This window comes from Centroberyx gerrardi, chromosome 1, assembly GCF_048128805.1.
Source record: "Centroberyx gerrardi isolate f3 chromosome 1, fCenGer3.hap1.cur.20231027, whole genome shotgun sequence".
Taxonomy (NCBI): domain Eukaryota; kingdom Metazoa; phylum Chordata; class Actinopteri; order Beryciformes; family Berycidae; genus Centroberyx; species Centroberyx gerrardi.
In genome coordinates, this window is record NC_135997.1 from 6,327,888 (window position 1) to 6,351,334 (window position 23,447).

Here is a 23,447-nt window from a genome sequence, read left to right on the forward strand (position 1 = left end):
ACTCCGCAGCTGAAGAACCTCCCTCATGATTGTTCTGACAATAACAACCTACGTCTATACTGCAGACAGCGAATGAAAGCGAAACTGTCACAGTATGGAAATTCATGTCGGCCTCTAGTGGTTACATTTAAAGCTTTAAAGCTCAGTGAAGAAAGGCTTTGCCTATCTACAAGGAATGTGATAAAACTTTACAGAGTACATTGAATTAAACATGTTAGTTGAGTCCATTTCTAGATAAAAATCATCTTTTATTGATTACAATTACATGTGGGCTGCTTATGACAAAACTGAGCGATTGCAAGGTTTTATTGCAGCGCACTGTTATAATTTACAATTTAGAATTCAATCTATTCAAAACTGACTGTTGTAAATCTCATGTATAATTATTTGTGAGAGATTATCTTGTATTTGTCAATGGGAAAATGAATGGGGAATGGAGGATACAGGAATGCAGAGGTACTAGTTGTCACTTTCCCTCCCTATGACAGAACAGCTTTTCTTGATTCCCTCTTTTAAAAAGCAGAACCAAACACACTTCTAGAGGATGACAAGACTGAGTGCAGCAGCTTTACTGGGGGAATTAAGTGGCCCTGACTTGGCCTGCATTACACGGCATAATTAGGTCCCCTCGAGGCTCACTTTTGCTTTTTGTGCTCCCATTTACCTACATCTGTTTGCAACTAGTTGACCCATATTGCACATGGCTGTGGAATGTCCAGGAAAATTGTTCAAGACTGCAATTTGAGTGCTATTTTTGAACTCCCCCAAAACTGAGAGTCTTTCAAGGCTTTGAGATTGCTGAAGCGAGATGGAGCGAGCTATTTGTTTGCTTTTGAAAATCAGTGTACATGATTCGTCTTGACATTACGCCGTTGTTATCCAGAGTTCAAAACCAAGAGTATTGATATACAACACATATCGCTATGAATGACTGCCAACATACGTACGCTAACAGCCGACAGCTGACCTTTTTCCATTCCAACCACCCACAAGCGAGAATCATCAGCGGAGCTACATTTCACTACAGCTGGCAGTATCAAGATGCAAAGATTATGACCACTAATGAATATTAGCCAACTTCCTGGCGTTGGTGTTTAGATAACACATCCCCATTGATTTCCCTGTTGGGTGGAGACAGCTTTATCCCTGTGGCAGGTCCCTGGCTTATCTTCCCCCGCTGCAAGGCAGCAGACACACCAACAGTGAGCGGGGCTTTTTCCTGGCCCGGTGTCAGGATGATTCAAGCCTGGAAGGTGTGAGCGGGACACCTGACTGAGGGGGGACACACAGGGGCAGCAGAGAGGAGGGTGTGTGTGTGTGTGTGTGTGTTGGGAGGTGGACAAAGACGCCAACAGTGAGAGGTTAGCCGCTCTGTGTGTGTGTGTGTGTGTGTGTGTGTGTGTGTGTGTGTGTGTGTGTCGGGGCATATTCAGGACAGCACAATTAACACTGGGCCCAGTGCGTTGGACCATCAAAGGGACAGAGAGCAGGTGGCTCTGAAAGACAAGGAGAGAAAGAGAGAGGGAGCAGGACGAAAGGCGGCAGATGGCTGTAGGATTGTATGTTTCTATATAGAGGAGAGGGAGAGGGAGAGGGAGAAAAGAGGAGAGGAGAAGAGAGAATAGGAGAATAGCAAGGAGAGGAGAATAAAATAGAGTAGAGAAGAGACTCCAGAGAGAGAGATACCACTCAACTTGAACTTAAGAGAGTCATTTGAACCTCATATCATACAGCTGTATCCACAAAGCACTATTACCCATGGAAACTGGGCTGATTTTAAACTTGTACTCATTGATACACCTTTGGAGCCGCGAATCATACCTCTGAGAGAGGAAATCACTTCGACTCAGTGAGGCAAGCATTTGTGGAAAGTGCAGCAGTGGATGTCGATAAAAGCACAAAACTTCAATATTTTAGAGGAAGAATAAACCGTATCAGTGTGTCTTTGGTTATTTTCCACATTCGCCGTCTGAGGCTCAAGTGGTGGCTGGATAATAAACTGATGTAAAAAGAGGAAACTGGATAACTTTCTACTGGTAAGTAAGCTTGGATTAGCAGTACCGAGTCCCAGTCCATTGTCGAGACAGATGCACACATTTAAAAAAAAAAAAAAAATCTCTATGATATTTATGGATTTAACAGAGATTCATTTCTTTGAAGCCCTGCTTAGGGCAGCCACATAGTCTACAAGGCCAGCTGCCTCAGTAATTCATCCCATTTATCTTAAACTCATACGAAAAAGAAAAGATTGGGGCCATGCAATGTGGCTAAGCCCTTATCAATGGTGTCGAACAGAAATACACAATGAGCTGCAGGTCATCATTATTTCTGACTTAGTGTCCTCCAGTGGGAGGGGTGAACACAGCTGGGGGGCGCTGGCTGGACGCTGCTATGCTAATCCATTAGCCACCTGCTTGGAGTGGGGGGGTTTCACACTTGATTACATTTCGCTATCTTCCCATAACAAGATGGAGAATTTGGGGGAACGGAGTAATACTGTGAGGGTACACACACACACACACACACACAACCTCCCACTCCTTACCACACATCTTCCCTATGATTTCATTTTTCCGTATTAGGATTATTTTACTTTTATTTCCCTTGTCGTTCTATTGATCTTACGGTTGTTCCTCTATTTTCCACTATGTTGTTTCATTTAGATTATGTTATTCGGCGAAATTGTGTCTCAGCTTGTCATCTTGATTTTCTTGTTTTGTTGTTTGTTTTGAGATGAGATGCTTTTATCGGCCCCTTGGGGTTTTATCGCTGTGCAAATGAACTTAAATTTACGTTTTATTACAGTTTTTCCAATGATCAGAAGTAACAAAACAAAACTACTTTAAGAACTAGGATATTAAAATCCTTCCCTGCAGCTGCTTCTATTTTTGGGGCGTGCGTCTTGGTTTTTGATACTCCTCGCCTCGGTGTCCTTGGTGGCGGCTTTGTTGTAGGCTACTTTGCGCTTGGCGCTCCACTCCGGGAATTAGCGCTCAACCCCTGCCTTTGGCTTTAAAGACAGAAGTACGGAAAGAAAGAATAGGCTGCAGCTGTCGAGACACTCTCACTCTACTAGCATGTGGTTTCACAGTCAGGTGAACCACTTGCTAAAAGACCGTCTTAGCATGTGTTTGGATGCTGCGTGGAAGCACAGGCATCGGGTCAAGCAGCTTTTCCAGGCTCCTCACATCTTATCAGCCAGTTTTCTTTCTCTTTCAACTGTTTTCTTCACACGACACTTCTGTAACTGTAGACGTGGAATGGACTGCGTGCAAACCAAACATCTATCACCCCAGATATCCTTCTACTCAATTACCCTTTAAGTCACCTCAGGTTTTACACAGCACCCCCCCCACCCTGATCCCAATGGTCCGTTCCATTATACTGTTCACTAAGTGTCCTCACTCACTCCCCTTCACAGATGTTGTGCAAAGCCTCTCCCAGAACCACCTAGGTGTTTACAAACAAGGCAGATTGTATAGAGGGCTTTAAAGTGATGTAACACCGTCTGGCGGCCATATTGGAGGTCCTCGCCTCTTGTGCAACAGTGGCTGTGAGCAGCTGGCTGCTTTTCTAATATACAACTTGACCATCTCAACAAAACTGAATAGACATGGTTCATTTCTGTGCTGTTTCTGACTGGGAACTGATCATTTTGCCACTGATACATCTGATCATATTGTGTTTAGATAATGTCAGCTTGTTAGCTAGTTACCAGTAGTATCTGGTCACTATCTAATTTATCTAGTAGAAGCTAGCGTTAGTAGTGGCTAGTAGTCTCATGTTAATATTAACAAAATTAGGCTACGTTAGTTGGCTAAAATGCTAAAAAACAGCTGTTTGTTTAACCTAAATTTGAGAAACAAATCAACCTTATCAGACTATTCACTTTAACTTATAACATTAGGGAATTCATAAATCCACACCACAACAATCTTTTGTCAGGTATCTCTCTTTTTTTAGCCCGAAGAGTTTTAGCTATTATTTGCGCATAACCATTTCTCTACTGGACCTCCACCATGGCACCAGTGGTGGATGCTGGGAGATTTCTGATGCAACTGCACAGCCTGCATTGTATCTGTGAGGAAGGAGCGAGGCTGCAGAGGAAGGAACAGTGTGACGGGAGGGACCCGGCCTGGTGACTGGCGTACCGTGCTCCAGGATGATGAGCTGGGCGCTGGACTGGATGTTGCCTGCATCGTTCTCCGCAAGGCACTGGTAGAAACCCTCATCTGACTTGACCAGGCCCAGGACCTGCAGGTTGTGCTCCTTCTGAAGGAAGGAAGGAAAGAAACAAAGAAAATGTAGAAATAAAGAGTAAAAGAAAGAAAAAAATAAGGAAGAAAGAATACATATACAGTTAATAATGTTCTAATTTGTATTATTTTTAATTATGAAACAATATTATAAGGCTGTGACAGTTGTTGTGTCAAGTCATGTGCAAAACTGCAGACAGACCAATAAACTAACTGCAGAGAAGGTAGACAGGTACCACTCTGGTGACGTTAATATGTGCCAAATGATCTTACAATTATTTTGAAGTAGTCACTGGGGATGACGGCGTCTCCATTCTTGACCCATTTGACAGTGGGAGCTGGTGAGCCCGTCACCTCACACTCAAACACGATGTCCATGGACTCCTGGGCATAAATGTTGGCCGGCCGCTTGACCATCTGGGGAGCAACTGTGGAATCGAGACAAGGAAAAGGCATTAGGGGAGCTCAAAAAAAAACAGTGGTACACTTCATGTCCAAGCTTAGGGTAATGTTTCAACAGTTAAGCCAAAGGTGGGAACAAAAATGGACTAAAACAAAATTGTGAAATTCATTGAGCAATTTGTCAAAACTAAACAGGCATATGAAGCGCTTGTGTTGCGATATCTGACAGAAAACAAACCAGGCCAACTGACACCCTGCCTCCTTCAACTGTTAAATTGCCAGTTGAGGGAGGGGGGGAAGAACAACAAACAGTGTCATCAGAAAACAACTTATCCAATTATTTTGTGCGCCCTTCACACAGCCGTGACCCTTTCGGCGGATGGCAACACTTGGAATATTTTGAAAAAAGCAACCTCTGTTCTTTTTATTCAAGAGCGGATGAAAAAAAACAACAGCAGCAGCCACTGTAGGTAGCAGTACAGTGTGTTATCATGCTGCACCAGCTAAGCATAGCACTTGCAGATCTTCCCTAGTCCTGGTAATGAGGGCCAGGCAGGAGTTATTTGATCTGCTGGGGAGATACAGCGCCTCATCAATCTGTCCTGGAACAAGGTCAGTGGGAGCGCAGGGCCCAGGCCTCGTCCTCTCTCCATAATTGGAGTGTACGTGTATGTGAGGAGAGGAAGACAGACCCTGTGTGTGTGTGTGTGTGTGTGTGTTTCTGTGCGCAAGTGCCTTTTTGCTCCTGTGTGCTCTCTGATAAGCAGTGACCTCGCTGACCGCAGTTTAAACGACTGTATTGTTAGCGTGTCGCAGTGTGTCAAGCCTCGCGATCGGCCTCCTGGGCTCTGTGATAGCTAGCCATTAGCATCTATTCACTAGCTATTCACATGGGCTGATTGGACATTAATGATAGTGGGTGGATGAGGTCCTTTTCTAGCTTTATTCTGCAGAGTAGGAGGTTATGAGTTCAAGTCCCCTACTCATCTGGAGGATGTAACTGTGGCTAATTTACTCTAAGATCAAATTGCTAGCGGATTAGCCTTCATCCTGAGTGATTTACCCACAGCCACCCATATCAAGAGAATTAGTCTAACAAATGTAAAGTTTCTTTGTCACTAAAATTGCTAAGGAAAAAAAAAAATCAACCCTGAGTTTGAAAGCATACCTTTTTTTGGCTATCTAAAACAGTAGTTTGATGTCAGGCCCTCAGAATCAAGGGCTAGATACCAATTTCTCTACTGAGAGTAGCCTCAATAGCCCACAATTCAATGCAGCAACAAGACATTGTGCGTTTTGAGTAAGGGGCGTGGCCGGATAATTAATACATAATGATAAAGAACTAGTTAGCTAGCTAGCTCTGTTTAAATTGCTCTTACGCTGACCTTTGATCGAAAGCAACAAATTCACACCCCTTATCTGGGCTTGTCAAAAGGCATTCTGGGAAACAAGGCAGGTTGAGGGAAAGCGGGTTCACCAAAAAAGTAAATTACATTACAAAATAACTCCAGGAAAGAATTGAATGCACTACAAAATGAATACAATGCCAGTGTTTCAAGCAAGACAGTTGATTTATCATCTTTTAATAAAAAAAATTAAAAAAATTGACCTCTAAATGCCAGTTTTCCAGCCATAAAATGCAGCAGAATAGGTCGAGCACCAAACAATGAACTGGAGCACCACAGAATATTCAAAATATTCCTCGCTTCCTAATGAGTTTCTAGACTTCTCTGCAGACTGCTGTGTGCAGTATTGACGACTGAGACAGCGATGGAAATGAGGATGGTGATGCTTCTCGACTGGATCGTTGTATGGTTGTCAAGACAGCCATTACCTCGCTCTGTGTGTGTGTGTATGTGTGTGTGTGTGTGTGTGTATGTGTGTGTGTGTGTGTGTGTGTACCAGTGTTCCCTGCTGGGGGATGTGTGAGATGTGAATAATGCGGTTCACAGTGTGGTGTCCCCTGGATATTTGCCTGTAGTAGCTGTGCAACCAAGGCAGGTGGAATCCAAGGCTTACTTTGGTGTGTCATGGGGAGGGCGTTAAGAGGAGACAACCTGTGTGTGTATAGGTGTATATATATGTGTGTGTGTGTGTGTGTGTGTGTGTGTATTGGAGAGAGCCCAGGAATGAGAATGACAGTTTGTGTTTAAAACAGGATGGCTCTGGTATTGTTTCCTTGTATGTGTGTGTGTCTGTCTGTGTATGGGTGGTTGAGCAATGTGTAAAGATGAATAACATTGAATGTGTTGGTGTCCCGTTATTATTGCCGCTATATACAGTACACATTTCTGTTTGCTCCCCTCCCTGCCGGCAATGAGTGCATGGGAGGATTTGTTTGCACAATACTGGTGTGTGTGTGTGCGTGTTCACATATGTTCCTGTGCATCCATGTCTCTCATGTATATCTGTGTACATTTGTTGTATGTGTATGGCTTTGCGTTTCAAACTGCAATGTCTGTCTGTCAGAGTGTGTGTGCATATGTGTGTGTGTGTGTGTGTGTGTGTGTAGAACCCCCTGGTGAGGCTTTCTGGTGACAGGTCTTGATGGTGGCTGGTACCCTGCGGCACTCTTCATCTCTCTCTCTCTCTCTCTCCTTCTGTTCAGTCTCTCTTTCTCTTCCTCCCTCGTTCTCCACCCATTCTCCCCTTTCTATCCTTCTCCTTATCTTACTCCAACTTCCCCTTTATCTCTCCATCTTTCGCCTCCCCCTCCCTCTCCCTGTCTCTCCGTCTGAGCTGACATGCACCATTTCCTCTAAATGGCGTTCAGACATTTGGAACCTACTGGACTGAGCAATGAGCACAAACGCCTAAATATACCAATAAAGCTTAGGGGGGGCCGGAAGCTGTCAGGACTCAAGAGAGGGTAACGTGTGTGTGTGTGTGTGTTTGTACGTGTGCAGCATGAGACTCTGAGGCCCTCAGTGCAACACCGCAGCTGATCATCTTCCTTTTCTCTCTAGCTGGCTGTCTACCACAGCTGTTTGTGTGCATCAGGGAGTGACACACACACACTCACATATATACACCACAGCCCATAGTACTGTCACATACACTGACACATGGTCCAGTCAATGCACCTCACTCTGGCTGTCTTATAACTGTGAGGCAGTGAGAAAATCAGCAGGAATGTCTCCAAGCAGGCTGACTTCCACTGGAACATAAGTACTATTCTCTAATGAAAGAGAAATGAGAGAGAGAGAGAGAGAGAGAGAGAGAGAGAGAGAGAGAGAGAGAGAAGCATCGAAGGGAATGGAGAGAGAGAAATCAAGGGAAATGTAAAGGAGGGAGAACAGACGAAGGAAGACCGGGGCCAATTCTTCCTCGGGGCTGGTATTATCTCTCTAGCCTGTAGCTTAGTAAAAGAAGCTTTATTGCAGCCAGCTACTGACTCCAGTGAACTACTAAAAGAAGGCCACAATGAGGTCATGTGTGCGTCTCTACTGTCAGCTTGTTAAAACAAAGTCCCATAGGATTCCTGCAGGGATTTGGGGGAGATTGCTTTACTTTGAGCTTCATATGGAGCCAGGAATAAACTGGATTGTGATACGCTGAGGGTGAAGAAACCCAGCTTCTAGCTTCTATTGGTATTGATGAAAAGGCAAACTATTAAAGTTAAAAAGCCTCAGAAAGTAGTTGTTGAATTTTGATTGTCGGGCTTGTTGGGATCAGTCAAAAGTTGCAGATAACTTTTATCTGAATACACTCCCCAACAACAATCAAGCTATAACAGGCTATTGTAATTCTAAACACAAAACAGGAGAAGACAAAGGGTCTGAATATGAAAGACTTTTTACTACTTTGATAGTTTGGCTGGAGTCCTGTTAGCTTTATGAAGCTAAACAATAGCTAGCGGCCAGTCGGGGTTTACCCTAAGGGCGAGCGGAGCGCGGACTGCACTAATTACCAATCCTGCTCTTCCCAAGATAACAGCTTTACTCTTAATCCCAACCACAACAAACAGCTTCGCTATTAAAGCCAGTAAGATGCTTGATGCTAGTTTCCCAATCGTTGGGCGGACAATAACGCTGTGTCCAGTTGGAGTCGCGGAGAGAGAGTTCAATCTTCAAATGTTTGTGTGGACTCTTTCTGGTGGTTCCAAAATTACTACAAATGGGTGAAAGCAAAGACAATAAATGCTGAAACAAAGCTAGCCTGTTTTGGTTTAGTAGAGTTTTAGGCCCTTCCTCCATCCAGTGCTGTCCTTTTGGAACAAGACACACTTTCAGTAGAGCAGAGCATCCAGGCCTTTGAGGTAGATTGATACTTGTGTGTTGCTGAGTTCTCATCACACAATCTCCCATAGAAATGCACTGAAGCTTCATGGCAAAAACAGCAAAAACAAAAACACAGCTACTTTGATCATTCATTCACACTGCATGCTGTTTTGATACAAATGTGCCATCAGTGTCAATCATCACAACAGAAGCCCTACAACTGGAAGCATGTTTCATTTGGATGCAAACTTAATTATTGTCATGGCAATTTTGTTGTCAACAGCAACGCTCCTTCATTCCCCAGATCATCAACATGGCACTCGTGTTTTAATGAAGTCAGGTCTAAAGATAATTAGTCAATAACAAAGAGGTGATGAGGTGATTATGGGTTCACCTCAGCGGGTTGATATGACAGGTTAGAATTTATATGCTCAAGTTATTGTAAACAAAAAGAAGCAAATAGATTTTTATTTTAAAAGGCTGCATATGGAGTTCACTTTTCCTTTTTAATTTTCAACATACCCTCGGATAAAGAGTGTATCTTCTTGGCTGTGAGTGTGTTTCACTGCGTCTCAGCTGGCCTAACAGGAACACCACAAACCTCAATGCCACAAGATACACAAAACTACCTACCTACACGCTCCTGCTCCCATGCAGATATGCTTTATCTAAAATAAATAGCAGATTGTTGATTCCACACACATGAATGCAGACGGAGGAGACAGAGCAGACAGAAATCAGACAGAGACACCTCTCTCCGCACAGCTCTCATCCCCACCAGTAGAGATAACACCCACTATAAAACAGGGAAAAGGCGTGTGCCCGTGTGTGTTTTTCCCTTATCAGATTAGTGTGCTTTTAATAGCTGATGGAAAGTTTCCTTTTCATTTCTGCCAGAATATAACTGCTTTGTGACGCTGTGGGGAGGGCAGGAAGATGGTGTGTCACAATAAAAACAGACTGAAATATCCCCCAGATCCATATCAAGTTCTTACTTCCTCCACAGCGTCATTTAAAGCTAACTATTCCTATCACTAGCTGGAAAAAAAAACACTTTGAGTAGGCACAGTTAAGAAAAATCCCCTCTTGATAGCATTTTCAACTGATATATTCATAGACACCGCACACATTTTCGTTCAGTTATAGTCCCCTGTTGTTTAATTGCCTGCTGGAATAATTTGAGCCCAAACTATGTAGATATGATATTTGATCAATGACTTACATTTTTCCCAAACCACTTATCTCATTATAAAATAAGTAAAGAAGTAGTTGGAGCTGCAAGCTGATATTCAGGATTTTTTAAGGTTTTTAAATGTTTTTGTCTATTGTAGCCCTTTTCTGTAACAAAGCAAAAACACTAAAGTTGTCTCTGCTCAGTTGTAAATCTAGATCCCTCAGTCCATGGGCAGGACATGAAACTTTTATAGGCGGCAGGAATTTCCTGCATGTGAGCAGCACATGGAAAGAGCAGTCAAGCTGACGGCATGATAGCACCAGGCCATGATAAATGAGGGCCACTGACTCGGAGCCCAATAAAACTCAGAACATACATGTTTGTGGAGAAACTATTTCTGTCCTACAAACACACACACACACACACACACACACACACACACACACACACACACACACACAGAGAGGTCCTGGTCTGGGTGGTGCCCCAGTCACGCAGGGCCGTAATGAAAAGCTTCTGCCTCCTCTGGCCTCGTTTATCCTCTTGCCAGCTCTAATAAAGGGTGAGATGTCACAGCAAAGCCACACTCAACAGAACACACACACACACACACACACTCACATGCATACAGAAACATTCAGTACCCACATTTACACACATATGCAAGCGTGTAGACACACAATTGTGTTCCCATTCAGGGCCCCTAGACGTGTTCCAGTCCCTCCTCACAGGTTTTCACTGGTTTATTAAAGCCAGTGGAGACTTATGGGACTGGAGAGGGGAACGAGACATGGCTATTTTCTTGAGAGTGGAAGGGTGAACAAAACATTATTGTAACGTCTTTGGGTAGACCGTGATGTTTTCCCAAACTACCTGCCTGGAGTTCTGCCTCGTCTGATCGGGAGAAAGCAGCTCGACTTGGTTGCATCTGACAGCCATGAGTTCTGTGTGTACACATATGCTAGTCAATGCATACAAGTGTATACAGTGTGTGTGTAATTGGCCTTATGGGGTTGTGTATGTGTGCGCACACCTGCTGCAGCCCTCATGCAACTCTAATTCCACAGATGAGCACCAGCTGCATCACGAACCCTCAAGCTCTCTCCAGGCGAAACCTAACAGTCTTTTACCATATCAAATCCCACGCGACTCTCTCTGCATCCCTCCCTAAGCACAAGTAGTACAGTGTTTATGAAAAGCCACTGGCCGTAAACTCACACTTCCACCTTGTTACTGCAGCAAAGAGGCCCCAATGTGTTTTAGAAGGAGCCAGTCACAGGAAAAATTGATTGTTTTGTTGTTCCTATCGATTCATATCCCATCGATTTGTATCAGTGTCTGTCAAAGGCATAACTGCTTCTTGAGGGAATCAATTGACCGCTTGCATGTCAGTCTTGTTGTCAAGGGAGCGAATCAATGCCACAATCTGGTTTCTTCAAGAATCTGCACAAAGCCAATGCAATTAAGCCTGTGTGTCTAGGGCATGGAAACTAATCAAACCATTCTATCCTATTACAATGACCTATGTCTTTCAACAATATTACAGCAGCGCTAATCAATCCTGCAGGGTGGCAGTGGGGTTGGGTGGGGGACATGTGAAAGATTTCAGAGAGAGATGGGTGGACAGAATACAGATAGGAAGACTGGGAGCGAGTGAAGTCAGAGGTCCTCCTCTTTTCCATTACTGTCTCCCTTTATCACACTGAGCAGGGGGGAATGATGAAGGGACGGAGGAGGGGTGATGAAGGGATGAAGGGATTTAGGGAGAGAGGAACGGAGTGCTAACATGGTGTGGCTGTGTGTGAAATGCAGGGAACTCGGGAACAGGCCTCAGGGGTGATTCCCTATTCTAAACTTATTTCACACCAAATCCTGTTGACTTGCATCACCTGAAGTCACACAAGCACATATGCACATGCACACAGATGCATGCACACACAAACTAAACATCTGTTTGTGTTGATGTATTTTTCTCACCCAGACGAGGTGTAAAACCAGTAATTACAAGACATAAGTGTGTCGCATGGCTATGTTAAAGACGCAGCGCAATGATTTTAATTCAATCAGGAAAAGCTTGCTATGGATTTCTAATGCAAGGATAGTTATTTTTTCAGTTTTTGATACTTCATCTAATTTGATATAATTGCTTAAGCGCTACTTGCTCTATGCTCAGACAGTTCTCAGTAGGCGGAGGGGGCGTGTCCACAAGCTTGGCACCGCCCACTTTATGCCTTAAGCGAGAGCATCTACTGTTCACGGTACACTTGGTGTTAAAGTTAACTTTTTTTTGAAGAAAAGAAAAGCCTACTGTGAAAATCATGAAATATTTTAACCATCAAATGTTAAAGTACAAGCCAAGGATTATATAGGTTTCTCTCTATCTCTCTCTCTTGTTTCTTAATTCTCTCTCAGTCTCTGCCTTACTCGCACACCCACACACACACAGACTAGCTTCCTCACTTTTTGCCCATCTTGTCCACTTAACTTTAATAAGTGAACAACTTTAGTAAGTGGTATGTATGTTCAAGGAGAGAAGTGACAAATTGCAAATAACCGCATTATTGCCATTTTACAATTGCCATTCTGCTCTCGCCAGCCACTAAGGCAATCTCTTAATTGCCTTTCTCCTCTCTCTTTCACGCTGTCCCGAGCAGTCTGAAAGACTAGAGGGCACCTCATTAACTATGCATACTGTCAACCAATCAGGGCATTCATTGGAATCTGGGAATACTCAACACAATTTCCTCTGGGAAGTAGATTGGATATCTACTACGGTTTGATTTGATTTGGTTTTATTAGGATCTCTTTTAGCCAAGAGAGCTGTTTTTCCAAGAGTCCAACACAATAAAAATCATCAGTTTAATCAGAAACAAGAACAAACAACACACACACACACACACACACACACACACACACACACACTCTGCTGACAACCAGAGCAATAGTTTCTCAAAGGCCTTTAGTCAAATTTTGACAACACTGACATATATTAACATGACCTTTGTTAAACAAAAACATGCCATTCTCATTGCATTGGACCTTTAATTATCACTAATGTCATGCACTTTACTTCAAGTATTGAAAAAACAAAACAGATTTATTTCATTTGAGTCACAACATGCATTCTAGTTGGGTTTCCCAAGCTTTTTCATGTGTTACTTTGGTTTTGTATTTTGTACGGTGAAATAAGTGCTGAAGACAGGAGAGCAAAAGAGCTGTCGCCTTCCATGACAATGTCCAAAGAAGGCTAATTTAATTGTTGAAATGTAAGGATAATTCAATTCTTAATTGGAAAAAACATTCTGCGAAAATTAATATGATACTCTGCTGGTGTATCAGTTTTGACATTGTGAATCGGAAGAAGGATTCAAGCTTTCAAAGATTTTTTTTTCTGCAACAATTCTGCACAGATCAGTTCCGTATGACGCAGGACTCTGACAGAGAATATTAGCGTTAGTATTAGTATCAGTGTTCAAACAGGAAACAGCAGCGGTCGGTTGCGTAAGTGTGACAACTGATACTCATGAAAAACAACTTGCTCAAAAACCAGCCCCATCTGTCTGGAATCCAATTTCGCTCATCAACACTGAATTTTTTAGTGATAAATAATGTAGCGTCCGCAGTCTAGTTCCTTTACAGAATCAGACATTGACCAAGGGTCAGATGAAGAATCAACATATTTTTTTCCTGAAGCCCATGAACCACCAGCCTTCTGTTGCAATTCACAAGGACTTTAAATTAAAAACATTATATGTAAAACAACATGTGTGTACTGCGTCATAGCGAGAAAGGCTGCATGATTACGGCTAAAATGATGATCTTTCCCTAATATTTTGTTCACAATTGACTAATTATGATAATTAGTCTCACTGAGAAACAAAATTGGGAAAACTCACTGCACAATGTTCCTGTTACAGATGTGTGTGTGGTGGGGAGAGGAGAAAGATGGGATGCGGCAGCAGTACTGGCCCTCATGTCGTCATTGTACTGGATTTTGTGATAATTCCTGAGGTGACTGAACAGATTGACTCTATCACTTTGAGATGCGGTGACAACTCTAAGGCAACGTTTGCTCAGCATCTTGTCTGATGTCTTCTGGTTTGGAAGCAAAATACTTCCAAATAACAGATGATGAATGATGATGATGATATTTTTGGCAACTAAAACTATTTCAGTTGTGGAGGACTGATTTGCCCCTGGGTTTATCAGTTCTTACCAAATGTTTGGAATGATGAAACGCCAGCTAATCATTCAGATTTGGCTATTCTCTACTTGAAATTCAAGTGCTCGTCTACTTCTTTCTCCTGCACAGCTCGACTGTTTCTGCTACGCCTGTGCAAGGTGGAGTCATGTGGAATGGCAGATGTAAACAGAGACAAATACACTATATGCTCAACGGCGGAATACAATGCTCACTGAGAACAGCGGAGGGAGTTGTTTTTTTTGCAACTCGCAATATATGTTTATGCACGACTGTGCAGCTTGAATTAAGGGCACAACAACCTGTTTATTGGAGTGTATGTGAAATTCAATTTAGCGCTCCTCAACCAAACCGACATCTCACCCCTGCAGTGTTATAGGCACATTTTAATACACTGAAGTTCAAGGATGATAGTATCCATTGCGTGAAAATCCAAAGTTTCAGCAATATCATCTAGCCCAACACATTTTGTTCCACATTTTGCATATTGAATATTTCAACATCACAAAATTATCATATTTCACAATATTATGTCACTGTCATGCCTTCTACAGGTGCCATTAAATGAGCGTATGCTACAATGTGTGTGTATGTGTGTGTGTGTATAATTGGCATAGCAAGAAAAATCCTACTGGGAAAAAAAAAATGGGAAAACAAAGCCAAGATTTCTCTTCATCATAAAGTTCAGTCTGTCTGTGAGCTGTATTCTGGAAGATGGCTTGCAGGGGAAATTTCTTGAATGATGTCTCTAAAACTGTTGCTTGATGTGATGTCATGTTGAGTGACAGACCGTTCCAACTCCTCTCTCGTCATATTATCCGTTTCAATAACAAAGTCAAATTTCTTGACAATCTGCCTTCTGTTTCGGAAATCTCGCTTAAGGTTCACCGTCAATAGTTTCAACAGTCACACCGAAGATCGGCTTGCTTAAACTGGCTTCGCTGTCAGTTTCATCGAGAAATGTTTTACGTTTGCGGTTTAAACTCTGTACTAGAGACCATGTCGCCGTCACTCAAGCTATAGACTCGCTTTAGACATGTTTTTCCAAACCTGCTCTCTGTACTGACAGAGAAACTTTTCCAGACTTGATCAGCATAACAGATGTCTCTAGGGATATTTCTGTATATGCACTGCTATGTTCAAAGGACTTCCCATATAATGTTTATATTTGGGCGGCCCAAATTAGCAGCCGTTGGAAGTAAATATTTGTTTTATATTTATTTTCGGTGCTGTGACACACTAAACTGGCGTTCAAACCTGGCAATGTAGTTTTCAAAAAACATAAGAATGAGCCCTGTCAAGCACTGAAAGCGTGTTATTGAACTACAATGAGGCAACCATTCATAATTAGCTGTATGTTGTATATGCTTCACAAAACTAGCGATAATCAGATGGGAATACAACAGTCAGCTAATACTTAAATTTCAGGTTAGCTTCATTGGCTTATAATAGGATGAGAGACATTAGTGCTTGAAAAAAGAGAGATTAGGCTTGCTAAATGAAATGTTAAAAATTATTTCCAGTGCCCTTCCTGCTTCTATAGCATTTTGGAGATGAGTGCCAATGGTTTTTCCCACTTGCAATCCCATTGTCAAGGTAAAGGCCTGTATAACCATTTCCGGTTTCATGGTGTTGCAGCACATTTGAAAGGTTCTGCCAATTATCACAGCCCCTCCTCATGCTTGTGCACCTCCAAATAGTTTGCAAGCAAAGCAATACATCTTGCTTGTTTTATTTGAGTACATTTCACGTTCAACTCAGCTTGATCAAACCCCCCACAGCCTTAGAAAGTCGTCTCTATTTCTAAAGCCCATTCTCAAACATAATCAGATGAAATGAGTCAGTTATTCCAGTCTGATGGCTCAGTGGGATCAGGAATGCACTGTCCCCCCACTGCACTGTCCTTAGTAACTAAAGTGTCCTCACTTGGCCCCGCTCCTGGCCCGTCTCTGATCGATCCTGTGCCTTAACGTCAGCCTGGGTAGCCGTTCTGCTATCAAATTCAGAAATAAACCCACTTTATATACTTTCAGTTTGGCTTACCTGTAGCTTCAGTTCCTGTTACGATGGATTACATTTTGTGGTAAAATTCAAAATAGGATTTTTTTCTTGCTGTGTGCTTTTGGCACCCCTATGATTTTGCGCCCCCATACATCACTTATACACTGCATATGCCCAGTTTGTGCCACTGGCCCTAATAGCAAGCAGACAGTGTGTGTGGGTGAGGCGTTGAGTCACACCTTGTACTGTGAGTTGGGCCTGAGCTTCGATGGTGGTGTTGCCGTTTTCAGCCATGCAGGTGTAGAGGCCGGCGTCCTCCTCCGTCAGGTTGGTGATCTGCAGACTGCCTCCTCCCACCACCTCCACACGACCATCGCTGGGAGAGAGAGAGAGAAAGTAGAGGGAGGGAAAGGGAGGAAGGGGGTGAAGAGAACGAGTTAGATCAAGCTGTGAACATTGCCAAAGTCCCTCCTCCCAATTCCCTTGCTGATATACTTGTACTTCGCCTCCGTCTGGACGACTTTGCACTTTGCATTTCACTGCCGGACCTTGCGGATGCTGAAACACATCAAACATCCTCCAGTCCCCTGGATATTACTCCCACTAAATTCCTCAAAGAGTTTATGGCTTTTATAGGTCATAGCTTACTTTCTATTTTTCTATTTATTTATTTTTACAATAGCTCTCTTTCCATTGGCTGTGTTCCTGAAAACCACGCTGGTGACAAGAAATTAAAGTAACATTCAATTTAGTTCACAGTCATTTATTGCTTAATATTTAGCGATATCCATGTCTTAACCCTGTGGCTCTATGGGGCATTCTCCTCTAGAGTTGTGCTTAAGCCTTAATATCTTTTACCCTCTTACTTGTTCAATATGAAAAGTCATTTCATCCCTATTTACATGAAGCATATTCCATTCCTGTGTGTCCAGACAGCTGAGTGGTAAAGGCTGTCACTCTGGAGCTACACGTTCCCCTACCGGCCTGAGGTTGACTCCCGACAGAACTTTCTCTCCTGTGCCCCCCTTTTCTGTCTCCCATTTGACTTTCCAATTTTGAATAAATAAAAAATGCAAAACGTGAGTGGACTGCCCATTCTTTTTTTATTATTCCATTCCTGATTCATTTACTGGGTGTAACCTCATATCTCAATTTTATCAAAATTGATGCTAATTGCATGTCTTCTCAACAAACCTAAACATTCCAAGATTTGGAAATCTGGTAATATAACTACAGTCTAAAGCATTTCAAATAGCATTGTATTCAGTATTCCTAGAAAACTGCCCACACTAACGCTTTCAAAGAATACATTTACAGTACTTCCTAACACATATACGCATGCATTTATGTATCACTATACCTACGTAGGTTACAGGCCCAGATGTCATGTTATCTCATGCTGTGAGTGTCTGATCAGATCACGCCTCATGTGTCTTTAAGGCTGAGCCATACTGGGGCTGCAGGTGGGGCTTATAGTTTGTACTGTGCCAAATATTGCAGTTGTTCCTTCATCAGACCAACACAAGTTTTCCCATCTCTTTCATCAGCTGTTAATTAAGAGGAGTGACATGGACCAACAGAATGACAGAGGCGTCCAACATTGAGGAGAGGTGATTTTGATTTCAAGAACTACTGACAATTAGTATTAACAAGCCCTGTTTCCGAATTATAAGCTGATACATTCTCAATCTCTAAATACACTCTGCATTTTGCATACACTCTGTGTTGTGTGCAACTCCCAGTGAAATCTTTTGTCTCTCGCTCAAATCATCAATGAATCAATGAATATGAAGCCTTTAATGTACATAGATTACATCATAATCATCATATATAAAAAACACATACTGTAAGAGCACAGCACTAGCTCACTGACAACTGAATAACAAAAGTGTGGCAGTAACCCGGCATCCGAATGAGCAAGTCAATTATTTTTCCTCAGGCCTTTCAGACTCAGCTAATGGTCCGCCTAAAATAACTATTTACAATCCAAAAATATAACCTCACATCTATTAGCATAGCCTTTCCTCTAACCCAGTGACCCTCCCCCATCTTAAACAGTCCAAACTTTGAGCTTCCCAATAAGCCCACAGGGAAGCAGTCTGCGGCTCCGCTCCGGCTTGACTCAACAACCACTGGAGCATGGGAGTAGGAGGAGGATGAGAGGAAAGGAAAAAAAAAATCAATATCTTACAGAGAGATCTGTGCATTCAGAAAGAGAAAGACAGAGCGAGGGGGAGAGAGAGGGAGAGAGAGGGAGAGAGAGGAGCAGGAGGTACGCTGAGGAAGATGAAAATCCAAAGACGGCCGCAGCAAGCAAGATACAGATACAGCCGAGGAGAGTGAGATCAGCCCATGATGGCTGGCACAGAGGGGTAGGGATACATGCAGAGCTAGCAAAAGGCACAGTGTGGAAAACAACCCTCTTCTGGCTGCTGATTTAGCTTTAAACAAACTCCCGACTAGCTGGGGCTTCCACTCCAGCTCTTTTTCTCTCTCCCTGACTGGTCCTGGGTTTTGGCAGCGTTGGCCCCGGAGACCATCTGCCTGTCTGTCTGTACTGGAGTGGGGCATTGGAGTGGCAATGTACCTGCTGTCACCACAATGACATCACTGTTTGTAGGGAGAAAATACAGTACAGGGTTCAGCGTAACTACAGAGGCAATATTTTATAGTTGGGTTTTTTTTTTTACATTGTCTAGATTGATAGAGGTTGGGCTCAAAATGCACAAATAGTCTATTAGCAGCATTTTGGGATAGTGGGCAGTCCTGGTAGATTGCAATTAGATCTTTTGGGAGGTAGTGGTGAATGCTAAGGTCTGAATAAAATGAAAGATTTTCTCAGATATGCAACTGATTTGCTGGCCAGGGAATTTGTACAGCACAAGAATACCATGTTAATAAAACTGTCTGAAACACATTTCCCTCTGAGAAAGAATTACAGCCTTTTCAGACTTGAATATTGCAATCATCAAAATCGCAATTTCTACATATTATTTATGTTATTTATTGTGAAGTTTTGACCGACCAATTCCAAAAAACATACACTGAACTAATGCATATAGAGCACCTGTGAAGCAGATAACACAGTGCAGGGTTGAAAATGACTGATATCAACTTTCTTAAAAGATTTCAAGCCGGCATCCAGCACCAACCAGCTCCTCCCTGTGTGCCATCAAGGTTTGATTTGAGTGTCTGGAAATCACCAAGCAGCCGTTCCCAGAGGAGGTGTTTAGCTGTTGAGACTGCTGCTTTGTGCTGAGGAGCTAGTGGGCAGCAGCATTGTGACTAAAACAGCAACCTGGGCCTGTTCTGACAGCAGTAAATTGTATAATAAAGAACAGGGACACTAAAAACCATTGCACTCAGCAGGGAGCTGAACAGAGCATTCCCTGCCTCTTCAACGGGTTCAAAAGCACAACAGGTAACATAAAGGAGGCCTTTGTCTTCTTTGTCTTGGTCCTGAGACTGCAGAACGTAACACACAGAACGAGTAAAAATGCCAAATGACTTGCTGTACTTCTTTGCTGTTCTTTCATTACTCCCTTGCCCATTCAAGGTTTCCTTGTTGATTGAGACTTTCCATTGAAAGGAGTCCCTGAGTTTGACTGAGCCAGAAATTCCTGCAGTTAGTCTCACTAGGGAAACTATTCATAGACTCACATGCCGCATGCACCATGGAGGAAATCGACAGCTTTCTATTGTATTTAAAAGGGTATATATATATATATATATATATATATATTGAAGAACCACCATGCAATTTCTGGCCGTATTTAGAAGAAGCCAATCTCAGTGCTAATCGCTACACCTAGTGCTCTGCAGAATGAGGAAAGTGTCTATTATCCAGACCATGAGGGAAGTAGACCAGCTAAATTGACTTGAGTTGAATGAGTAGGAGAGATGCAATGGCACCCGGCATTATTGTCAGAGAGAGTACTCTCCGTTTGCTGCTATTCAAATCAAGACGAGGTGCCTGCTGCAAGGATATGCCATCTTGTGCATTAGCTGCAACTCATTGGTGGGAGAAGAGAGGCACTAATTAAAAATGCATTATACAGTATTCACCTACAAAGAGCTGTTAAATTAGTTCACAATTTGCGCTGTCACTTTTTATCTTCTCACAAAACAGCAGATGAGTACGCGTGCACACACACACACAGAGGCAATGTGAAGATTAAGGGGTAAGGGTGTCAGGCAGACTGGGTGAGATGATGCTAATTGGGCTCACTCTCTTTATCAGGTATTGTGTTGATGTGTGACTTGTGTGCCTGTGATACCAATTCCACTTCCAGCAGTGACAAGTTCCCCCCCTTGCCTCAGTTGTGGTGACACACGACAGACATTGACAGATTAGCATCTGAGCGCTTCTCAAACTTTGGCCAAACTCATAACAAACACAGTCTGCCTATCAAAATTTCCAATTTTTATGACTGTCCCCAAAACAATGCCTACAAACAGTATCAATCACTGTCAAAACTGTTGGCAAGGAAATCAATTGTTGCCAGTCAAGCTCCACTCACATCTAACAGCTACTAACATCCTCCTCCTTCTGCTCCTCCCAAGTATGTTACTGGCCCAGAAAAGATGTTGAAAAATCTCCTGTTGACATGTAGAGGGCTCCAACACAGGCTTCTTCACTATTCTACCCTGCAGCTTTGAAGGCAGTCCCAGCCACAGAGACTACAGAGGGACTGGGAAGTAGAACGCATTTGGTATGTGTGAGTGGTGACTCAGCCTTCCGTAACACAGGCTGGTGAGGTCAGTACACCTGGGCTAGGGGAAGCTGCAGATCTGTGTGTGTGTGTGTGTGTGTGTGTGTGTGTGTGTGTGTGTGTGTGTGTGTGTGTGTGTGTTGATGGGGGCAGTGCAGTATGCTGTCACAGAGCAATCAGTGCTGCTGTGACAGCGGTTGGGCATGGGTCATGCTATCTACAGCGCAGGGGAGAGGCAGGTGGAATCACAACTGTCACAACAAAAAGGGCATTCATTATTAATGGATGGAGTGTGTGGCGAACTCTAAACTTTCTTGGATTAGGCTCTCTCTCCTTTTTTCTCCGTTGCTTGCTTTGAGACATATCTCTCTCACTCCCTCTCCACTTTTTCTCCTTTCTCTCTGTGACAACCGACTCATCACCCTCTCTCCCCATCTCTCTCTGCCAGCCGCCTGCCTACACTGTGGTGCATGGTGAATGCAAACTATTGTGCTGTCCAAGGTGCTGTGGTTCAAAAGTGAACACAAACTGAACTTCCCCCCTTTGACCGGAGCATAATCAGAGCAGTTCCATGAGTTTGGAACATCCTCAAGGAGGAAAGCGAACACTAGGATTTAATTTAGCAGCCACAAAGTGCAGATTGGAACGATTCGTCCCTCTTCAAACACAAAACCAGAGCATTCTGGTTTTCACCTATTGCTGTCCAAAACTGAGCTACATGGGGGACACAAAGGTAAAATGCCATGGGCTGGAGCCAATGGCGAGGGAGAGAGGAGAGAAGTCAAATTAAAGAAATAAATGAATAAATAAACAGAAATCGATGTGAGAAACAACACAGCGCCAACAGCACAGGCTGGGGCTTCTCAAGTGACTCAGCCATGAAAACGGTTTTGTTTTCCTCTGGCTCGTAATGGAAAGCCGCAGGGCCCTTGAGACAGGAACAACTCCCGCATACCTTACTTTATTTGCTTTTTTCCCTGCCAGGGCCCCCAAGAATAAACCGATCTTTTGATTAGCGCATATTACAATGAAGCCTGCAGCCCATAACTCACATAATATCCAGACTTTAGAGGTTCTGAAGGTCCTGGTAAGGCTTCAGTGTATGGAGAGGAGATGTGTGCTCCGTGTCAGTAATCCACCATGACTTCCTCCAGCATTATTTGAGTTCTTCAACTATTGTACTACAGAGTGACCTCAAAGCATCACATAGGCACCATGGAGTCCACAGCGTTTTCCTATTTTAATTCCTTAAACTGAGTCGGGGCAGAGAGAAGCAGGAAAGGAGACTCAGGTGAATGAGGAAACTACGAAGGCACATTATGAACGCAGATCTTGCACTATGAATACCCAACCTTGATAATGAACCTGATGTTATGAGCTGCATGCAAGCCAAGGACAGTAGATGCCTCGAGGGGAAATGTGCTTTGCGTTTCTGATGTGCCGGAGACGGGGAGACAGCCTAAAAAGAGTTCCCATGCTCCACTGGCGGAGAACAGTGTTACTTGTCTTGTTTTCTCAGCCTCACATGCCAGCGAAAGCACTCCATTACCTTAACTCACTCTGCTGTCGCCATCTATCATTCCACCAGTGCTGAGGGAACTTGACCTCTTCAGCAGAAATCTAACTGCGGGTCTCATGCATATTTGAGAAAAAGTGATATGCTGGCTACCTATATGCTAATTGCCTTTTAATATGGGAAACAGGAGGAACAGAATAGTTGTGATTTGTCTTCCAGTTGATCTTTGCTTTCCAAGTATGTCTGACAGTTCAACCAATTGGCAGCACATATAGCACAGATAGGACCCTTTAAGTGTTGTTCTTTACATTACTGTCTGACACTGATGATGACTGAGGATGACAAGAAACTATGATTCTCCACACCAAGTTAGTTGGAAGTCTTTTCATGTGCATCTCTGCTTTCCGCTGACACTTGAAACACCAATAAGAACTCCATCAATTGCTGTTGCAGGCTAAGTAAGAGCTTAGCAAGAGGTGGACATTTGCCATTAACCTCACTAATAGTTACGCTGACGAAAGGAGGTAGTGAAAATCATAGGCCATTAACATTGATAGGCGGTATCTTTGACAGACTTCTCAGAGTGGCTGTGGAAAAGCGCAGTTGCAATACCTATATTTTTGTTGCAGTGGCCATTCTCTGGTCCTTTAAAAACAAAACAAAAAAAAACCTTTAACGAGCACTGCGGGCAGAATGCTGCAATTGTCTTCAAATTGGTTTGATAATAGAGTGTGAAAGTTAAAAAATCAATGAGATCAGTTGATGGTGTTGGTGTAACGTTGTCACTGCGCTTTAAATGGTGTAGAGAACAAAGCAGGTTAAAGTTCTGAGTGTCACTTTATCAGAAGGCAACTTCAGTCAAAAGTGCAGACAATCACAGATGATTACATCCCTAGGACACTTAGCTTAGTTGAAAAGTTAAATGTCTGTGGCATTTCCTTAGCTGAAGTGTCTTTGAAGGGTGA

At 43.1% G+C, this 23,447-nt stretch overlaps 1 protein-coding gene across 2 annotated transcripts in view; it reads right to left on the minus strand.

Annotated features, from left to right (window-relative positions):
• Nucleotides 1-23,447, minus strand: part of neo1a (neogenin 1a) — a 160,000-nt gene that overhangs the window by 46,007 nt on the left and 90,546 nt on the right. For both annotated transcript variants that reach the window (XM_078285438.1, XM_078285442.1), the window contains exons 5-7: nucleotides 16,494-16,630; nucleotides 4,530-4,684; nucleotides 4,152-4,272 (exon numbers count right to left, since the gene is read on the minus strand). In XM_078285438.1, coding sequence (XP_078141564.1) covers nucleotides 4,152-4,272; nucleotides 4,530-4,684; nucleotides 16,494-16,630 — 413 coding nt within the window. The remainder of the gene's footprint in view (nucleotides 1-4,151; nucleotides 4,273-4,529; nucleotides 4,685-16,493; nucleotides 16,631-23,447) is intronic.